This window comes from Nyctereutes procyonoides, unplaced genomic scaffold (genome assembly GCF_905146905.1).
Source record: "Nyctereutes procyonoides isolate TBG_1078 unplaced genomic scaffold, NYPRO_anot_genome, whole genome shotgun sequence".
Classification (NCBI taxonomy): domain Eukaryota; kingdom Metazoa; phylum Chordata; class Mammalia; order Carnivora; family Canidae; genus Nyctereutes; species Nyctereutes procyonoides.
In genome coordinates, this window is record NW_026575135.1 from 71,400,980 (window position 1) to 71,409,568 (window position 8,589).

General features: G+C 49.2%; 1 protein-coding gene across 1 annotated transcript; it reads right to left on the reverse strand.

The window, feature by feature from the left end:
• Positions 1–1,715: 1,715 nt before the first annotated feature.
• CBY3 (chibby family member 3) lies at positions 1,716–4,688 on the reverse strand. The gene is made up of 2 exons (XM_055301542.1): positions 4,661–4,688; positions 1,716–2,488 (listed from the first exon to the last, which is right to left on the reverse strand). Exons 1-2 carry the CDS (start codon positions 4,686–4,688, stop codon positions 1,716–1,718), a joined length of 801 nt encoding a protein of 266 aa, XP_055157517.1.
• Positions 4,689–8,589: the final 3,901 nt, after the last annotated feature.

The window sequence follows — 8,589 nt, forward strand, 5'->3', positions numbered from 1 at the left end:
TATAGAATTATTAAAATACAAAAAAAGTACTGCTCAAAAGAAATGTTTTTAAACTTAGTGTCTAATGTCCTGTTTGTGTTGTTTTGCTGATTGAATTAATAAGGCCACCTTTTAATAGAAAGTAGTTGTCCAGGGGATCCCTGGATGGCTCAGTGGTTTGGCACCTGCCTTTGGCCCAGGGCGCGATCCTGGAGTCCCGGGATCAAGTCCCGCGTCGGGCTCCTGGCATGGAGCCTGCTTCTCCCTCCTCCTGTGTCTCTGCCTCTCTCTCTCTCTCTATGTCTATCATAAATAAATCAATCTTTTAAAAAAAAAAAACGAAGTAGTTGTCCAGTAATCCCTAGTCTACTCCTGAAACAAGGTTAGGCTGGGGCAGGACACCCACTTCTCTCACAGCTGTCATATGGCCCTAGGGAAATGAATCCACAGTGTCAAGTTTCAGTGGCTGCAGAAATGCAGTCTACATTCCAGGGAAAAGGTTACAGATTGCTGAGACCAGTGTCACCATCTTTTGTTGTGCAGCCACATCATCCACAAGTACAGTACACTCCCTGAAGCACCTTATATAATACCTTGTATATATGGGGGTTGGGGAGATGGGCTCCCCAAGTCCTGAGAAAGAACACTAATCCAGAAGGGATCTAGGAAGAGATCACACTCAGACACCTACAAAAAGAAAGAAGTGAAGCTACCAGGAGGTGACAGTCACACTTCAGCCCAAGGGAACTGCTGCTGGACAGAATGAAGGAGATCCAGGGTGACCAAGTCTCTTTTTCAAAAGAACACAAGAAATCTGGATATTTAATGTGAAATCTGCAAATTCTGAAATGTTGGCAACGAATGCAAAATTTTTAAACAATATAGGAGCAAGTCCTATCTGTGTGCAGGATTTGCCCTGGAGAGTGCTTACTTGTACCCGGGGTGAGACAAACCCTTTATTCTACAGAGGAGAAAAAGAGCCCTGTAATAGAGAAGACATTCGCCAGAAGCCACACAGCCAGGTGGGAGAGGCTGAGCCCAGTTTCCAGAAAGCCGCATAATATACACTGACTCTGGGGCACCTGGGTGGCTCAGTGGTTGAGCATCCGCCTTTGGCTCCGGTCGTGGTCCCTAGACGGGATCCCGGGATCCCGGGATGCCGTCCCGCACTGCGCTCCCTGCAGGGAGCCTGCTTCTCCCTCTGTCTGTCTGTCTCTCTCTCTCTCTCTCTCTCTCTCTCTCTCTCTCGGTCTCCCATGAATAAATAAATAAAATATTTAAATTTAAAAAATACACTCACTCTGGCCTCAGGTTGAAACCCCTCTGGCCTGAGGGGCGCCTCTAAGCCCGGGGGACCTAGGGGGAAGCCGCGCCCCCTCCGCCCGGCGGCCTCACCTCACTCTCCATCACCCCAAGGCATCGCTGCCTCCCGGACCCGGTCCTCCGTCCCTGGGGCCAAGAACGCCACCGCCTGCCCCCGCTTGCCATCTTCGCGCCCCTTCCACTGCCCCCTCCGCGAGCGCCGCCTCGCACCTCGCGTTCCCAGGTGGCGGCACACACACCTCCCCCCACGGCCCGGGCTCCTAGCCGAGTCACCCGCGCACGCCGCCTACTCAGAGGTCCCTCCCCGCGGGTCCCGAGCCCCCGGCCCCGCCCACTCCGCCGCCCGCTCACGCGCCCGGCAGGTCAGGTCGCGAGAAGCGAAGTGCGCGTGCGCCGCACGAGCTTTTATTGCGTCACCGCGACTCCAGAGCGCGCGGCTGGATCATGAGCACGCCGGGGGCGCCCTCGCGCTTGCGCATCTTCCTCTGCCAGGCGCGCGCCGCGGCAGCCGGGCTGGCCTCGGAGTCGAGCTTCTTCTCCAGCAGGTGCATGCGCGCCGTGGTCTCGGTCAGCATGTCCATAAGCAGTTCCTGCTGCAGCTTCAGGTAGTTGTTCTCCTCCAGCAGCACCTGGCTCTTGACCCGCTGCACCGGCGCCTTCCAGCCCATCGAGATGGTCGGCGAGGGCAGCGGCGCCTGCGACCGCACCGGCAGCCCCTCGGCGGTCCACCGGCCGCCGCGGAACACGAAGGCCTCGTTGCTCAGGCGCGTGCGCGGCGCCCCGTAGCTGAGGCCCAGCTCGGTCTGGCGCGTCCGGTGGTCCAGCAGGTAGAAGGTGGACATGGAGGAGATGCGGCGCAGCGGCGGCCGCCGTGGCGAGAAGCGCCGCGAGAAATGGTCCGTCCAGAACTGCCGCAGCTCCCCCCACAGGCGGCCGGTGTGCCCGGTAGCCGGGCTCCCGAAGGCCTCCAGGGCGAGGGCCGAGTGGGCCTTGTCTGGCCGCGGGTGCCGGATGCCGAGCCTCGGGGACGTGGGCGAGCGGGGCTGCGCCCTTGCCTCCGGAGCCCGGAGCCCAGGTGTCCGGAATGATGAAGGCGAGCCAGGGGCACAGCTGGGGAGCAAGAGTCCGGGTGAGCAGCCTGCTTGGACAAGCTGTCCCCTTGAACCGCGAGAACCGGTGGATGAGGCTTAGCTTTGAGGCTGGCACCGGGGGCTAACCAGCTGCTGCTCGCCGAGGAGCCCACCCCGGCACGCGGGCGCTGACAGCGGTCTCCCGAAACTAACTTCCCCAAACACCACTCTGTGTCCGATGAAGGACCACATGCCCAGCTTTCTGAGCCTTGGGCGGGCTTCTGGGATTATGGGCCCGGGAGAAGGGAACGGGAGAGACAGGTACATGAAAGTTGAGCAGGGCTTTGCCAGGTGAATTGGGGTGGATAAGGGAGGGCCTCTAGGCAGAGTGAAGATCCAGGCACAGCTTGCATTTTCCAGATGTGAGGAAGAGCTTGGGATAGGGCTGGTGTATGGTACTCGGCTAGGAATACAAGAGGAGGCTGGAAAGGGGGCCAAAGCGTAAGTTTCATTCTGGCACTGATGGATTACAAAGCCAGGGATAGCTCTGAATTCAGAAAAGTATTCTGTAGGCTGTGTAAAATAACCAATGCCATTATTGCCACATTCAGTTATTTTACAACATGCTCTGGGCCAGGCCTTGCCTGCCCTCAAGATGCTACGGGTCCAGCTCGGAACCCAGATATGTGTGTTGGTGACAGTAGCTCAGTATGCTCAGTGGCATCCTGGGGGCATGTACCATGGGCTAGGACCTATGCTGAGGATTTGAGGGAATAGGAGTTATGCAGACTCCACGTGACTTTTCTCCCAAGCGGACTACATCCTCAAAGAAGCTGAAGTCCAGATAACAACTAGTCTAGGTCTCTGTCTCCCCCAAAGCCTGGAAGTGCTGACTCTATTCTATGGGAAAAGGACTGTATGTTTTCTTTTAAATTCCCCTTCTCTCCACGGAGGGTGAAAAGGGAAAGAACCCTCTGTCATGCCTTCATCCATCCAACACACTCATATTCCTCTTGCACATATCTGGGCTGAGGGGATAGTACTTTCCCCTAGATCTGGCCCAGTGTGACATCTCTGAAAGCCCAAAGAGGGCCCAAGAGGTGCAGCCAGCCCCACCCTCATGGCTGCATCTTCCTAGAGGGCCCTTTTCCAATAATCCTCACTGCAGGTTGTGCCTCACCTGGAGGATGTGTTGGAGGCGCTGAGCTGCTGTCCCAGGCCTGGCCCCTCTCTGAACCGCTCAGCTGCTGTCCACCAGCTATGACTCACAATGCCTGCAAGCCAGACTAGCCCAGGACAGAAGGGGTGCCGACAGTGTAGCTATAAAATAGACGGCTTTCCCCATATTCCTTCGACACACAGCATTTGCTGTGTTCCAGGCACAGCCCTGCAGAGCTGGAAATAGGAATTTGATGTAAGGGAATAAACAAGATAGTCCCTCATGAAGCTTACTTAGGATGTCATGGTTCAAGTTCCCAGAAGCAGAGCCTGAGATAGGAATTCTTGTTTGACTGATTTATTGGGGAAGTGCTCCCAGGAGAAGGGAGTTAAGGAAACAGGACAGGGCAGGGAAACAAACTAAAAGAAACAGGAGAGTGGCCTCAAGTGGAAACTAGCTTCAGCCCCATCCCACTGTGTATATTACACCATGGAGTTAGGCCTCCTTACCACAGGAAAGCCGGTCTTTTGTACCCTCTCCCTTCTCTTCCATCCCTCTTTTCCCATCAGTTATTGGCAAGGGCAGCTGTGAGTTGTCAGCCAACGCATAAGACACATATGGGGTGAGTGCATCACCAGGAAAGGGGATCTGTGGGGCCCTAACAGCATAGATGAGGGATAAAGAATTTTTAAAAATGAAATAACTAAGAATTTGACTGATACATACAATGAAAAAAACTGAGGACTACAGAAAATGACTTTAACACATGGTGTTCAGTGAAGGCATTTGATGTTCATGTTAAGACCTGAATGGGGCAGCCTGGGTGGCTCAGCGGTTTAGTGCTGCCTTTGGCCCACGGCATGATCCTGGAGACCCGGGATCGAGTCCCACATCAGGCTCTCTGCATGGAGCCTGCTTCTCCCTCTGCCTGTGTCTCTGCGTCTCTCTCTCTCTCTCTCTCTCTCTCTCTCTCTCTCTCATAAATAAAATCTTAAAAAAAAAACAAAAAAGACCTGAATGACGAGGAGGCCTCGTGAAGATTGAGGGCTGCAGGCAGAAACGAGCTGGGCCTGTTGGGAGGACAAACATCCTGTGTTGAGAAAATGGTAGGTAATGAGGTCAACCCTACCTGGCAAGCGCTCCAAGTTGACTGCCATCACCTCAGCTTGGCATTCCTGACCCCAAGGACCTCTTCCAGGGTCTTCCCAGTTAATTCAGCCTCTTGCATGGCCCTCCAAGGAGTCAGACCCAGCTCCAGGGGAGCTCATATCCTGGAATAGAGCCAGGTGGTACCATCACCTCCTGGGAAATTTTTGTCTTGAACAGTCTTATTAAGGTATAGTGGATGGGGCACCTGGCAGGCTCAGTTGAAAGACCATGAAACTCTTGATCTTGGGAGTCATAAGTTCCAGCCCCATGTTGGCTATAGAGATTTATTTAAAAAAAAAATTCAGAAGGTTTTATTTATTCACTTGAGGGAGAGAAAGGGAGAGCATGAGTGAGCGAGCAGCAGGGAGGGACTGGGACAAGCAGACTCTGTGCTGAGCACAGACCCCAACATGGGGCTTGATCCTATGACCCCAAGATCACAGCCTGAGCCAAAACGAAAGTCAGATGCCCAACTGCCTGACTGAGCTACCCAGGTACCCCTAGAAAGTAAAATCTTTTTTTAAAAGATTTTATTTATTTTTTTGAGAGCACAGACAAGGGGAGCAGCAGAGGGAGAGGGAGATGCAGACTTGCCCCCAAGCAGGGAGCCTGATGTGGGGCTCAATCCCAGGACCCTGAGATCACGGCCTGAGCTGAAGGTAGACAACCAACTGAGCCACCCAAGTGCTCCAAATGTAAAATCTTTAAAAAATTTTTTGAGGTATAATTGACAATGACAATTTTTTTTTGGTTAGATTTTTGTATTTGAGAGAGAGTACATGAACTGAGAGGGAAAAGCAGGCTCCTCTGCTGAATGAATAACTGTGGCAGGTGTATGTTTACCTCTTTATGAAGTTACCAGACTTTTACTGGAATGATACCACACCACCAACTGCTGTGAAAGAGCTTCTGTTCTTCCACATACTTACCAACACTTTGTATGGTAAACCTTTTTAATTTTTGTCGTTCTGGTGTGTATATCTAAACTGTGGTTTTAATTTCATTTCCATAATGGCTAATGATGTTGACAGTGTCTTCATGTGCTTATTTGTTACCCTCTTTGGTAAATTAAGGTCTTTGCCATTAAAAAAAAAACTGGATTATTTGTCTTATTGAGTATAAGGAGTTCTGCTATGCTAGATAAAAGTGCTTTGGTGGGTATGTTTTACAAATATTTTCTCCAATTCTGTAGCTTTGCCTTTCAAAGGGAAAGTTTTTAATTTTAATAAAGTCCAGCTTATCAATTTTCTCTCTTATAGTTCTTACTTTTTGTATCATATTTAAGAATTATTTGCCAAACCTAAGATCCCTGAGCTTTTCTCCTTGTTTTTCTTCTAGAAGTTTTATGGTTTTAGCTTTACATTTAGGTCTGTGCTACATTAGAATTGATTTTTTTTAAGGTTAATTTATTCATTTTAGAGAGAGAGCACAAGTGGGAGGGGCAGATCGAGAGGGAGAGAGACTCTCAAGCAGACTCTATGCACTGACATGGAGCCCAATGCAGGGCTCCATCTCAATGACCCTGAGATCATGACCTGAGCTAAAACAAGACTCAGACACTTAACCGACTGTGCCACCTAGATGCTTTTTTTTTTAGTTAATTTTTGTTTATCATGTGAGGTGAGAGATGATTTTTTTTTCATATAGATATCAATGTGACCTAGCACCAATTATAGAAAAGACTAGGCTTTCCTCTCTAGTTGAAATCCTGCTGTTGGTCCTGTGTTTTCCTCCCCTGTTGAAATCCTGCGACTTTGTCCAAGTGTTTTTGGCCTCTCTGTTCTCTTCCATTGGTCTCTTTATCTACTCTTGCACCACATCATATTGACTATTGTGGCTTACAGGAAGTCTTTTTTTTTAAGGTTTTATTTATTCATGAGAGACACAGAGGAAGAGAGATAGAGACAGAGGGAGAACCAGGCCCCCTGCAAGGAGCCTGATGTGGGACTTGATCCTGGACCCTGAGCCAAAGGCAGATGCTCAACCGCTGAGCCACCCAGGCGTCTCACTTACAGGAAATCTTAATATCTGGTAGTGTATATCTTCCAGCAATATTCTTTAAAGATTGCTTTGGTTTTCTAAGTCCTTTGCAATTACATATAATTGAATTTCCATCCTAATTTTAGAATCTGAATGTCAGTTTCTACAAATAAACCCTCATGCTCACTGTTCAAAACTCTCTCTTCCTATCACGAGGACATTTGAGAGCTCACATCAGCCCTCAAAAGGTTGTCTGATGGATGTGGAATCAGAGCCCAGGAATATTTTAATCGAGCCAGTGATTCATTCTTTGTCTCTCTGCAAATTGTGTCTGTGTTTTTAAGGCTAATTTTCATTAACAATCTCAATATTTCAGGTAGGTCATGGGTTGCCATGGTCTACAATAACTTTTAATTTCCCTTATTACAAAAAAGGGAAATTATGAAACCCAAGGAGGTCTATTTCTTTGTTTTAATTTTTATTTATTTATGATAGAGAGAGAGAGAGAGAGAGAGGGAGAGGCAGAGGGAGAAGCAGGCTCCATGCACCAGGAGCCCTGAAATGGGATTCAATCCCAGGTCTCCAGGACCGCACCCTGGGCCAAAGGCAGGCGCCAAATCGCTGCGCCACCCAGGGATCCCCAACCAAGGAGGTCTTTATTTGATGATTTGAATAGGAAAAGTTTAGAGATGAGGAACAATTAACATCTTAACTCCTTTCACAAGCTGATCTTGATTCTAAGGAGTGAAGAAAGTCTGTGTCAGTGTCACCACTGGGAAGATGAGACCTGGCACTTTTTAGGAAAGGAGTGCCAGGTACCGACAGGTCTGGGTTTAAGGACATAAAGTTCATTCTAAGGGCACCGAGGAAAGGAGAAGAGGACCTAAACATGAATTCTCATTTCCTCACACCACAGACGAATGCCATAGCAACTGTGAATGTCAGTGGATCCCTTCTTTTGGCAACTGAGAAAAATACTCCCCAAACCAAGGAAGCAAACTCTTTTGTTTTGCCCCATGGCTATTCTATTCACTTGTTTTCTGAGATACTGTGAGTGGCATTTGCCCTTCCCTGAAACAATGACACGTGCTCTGTGCCAAAATAGCAAAGAAAAAAGAATTCTGCATCTATATACAACTTGATGGAAGTCATTTAGATAGTACAGAGGCACCTGGGTGGCTCAGTTGGTTAAGCACCTGACTTTTGGATTTCAGCTCAGGTCATGATCTCAGAGCTGTGAGATCCAGCCCCACATCGGGGCTGGGTAGGGAGTCTGTTTGAGATTCTCTTTCTCTCTCTTTCTCTCTCTCTGCCTCTGCCCCTCCCCTGCTCATATGTTCTCTCTCTAAAAAAAATTTTTTTTTTTATTTATGATAGTCAGAGAGAGAGAGAGAGAGGCAGAGACACAGGCAGAGGGAGAAGCAGGCACCAGGAGCCCGATATGGGATTCGATCCCGGGTCTCCAGGATCGCGCCCTGGGCCAAAGGCAGGCGCCAAACCGCTGTGCCACCCAGGGATCCCTAAAAAAACTTTTTTAAAGTCATTCAGATAGTACAGAACACATAGAACACATTTATAAAGAATGCACATGATTCACTTCACCTTTTTAGGAAGGGCAGATTAAACAGGAAAGGATCCCCATCTGCTCTGTGGCTCATGCTTCTTTTGGGCTTTTTCTTCTCTAGCTTCTCCTTAAACCTTCCTCTTGGGCTTGGTGGTGACAGCAATGGGTTGGGGTGCAGCATGCAGGGCGGCCCCTGCAGTGGTCTAAGGTGGCTATTACTCCTGTCCTTCTTTCCCATGTTCCTCCAAAGCCATTGTACCCTAAAATTAGTTCCACAATGTTCTTTGAAATCTGAAAGTACTCTATGAAAAAATCTTTAACTTTTCTGTTTTAATAAAATTTTGTGCATCATATCACAGCACAAA

What these genes read in the sequence shown, in the direction of transcription:
- CBY3 (XM_055301542.1), bottom strand. Translation starts at nt 4,688, where the DNA reads ATGGCAGTCAACTTGGAGCGCTTGCCAG. An exon ending in CAACTTGGAGCGCTTGCCAG is followed by an intron (nt 2,489 to 4,660) that starts GTAGGGTTGACC and finishes CTCAAAGCTAAG; the next exon opens with CCTCATCCACCGGTTCTCGC.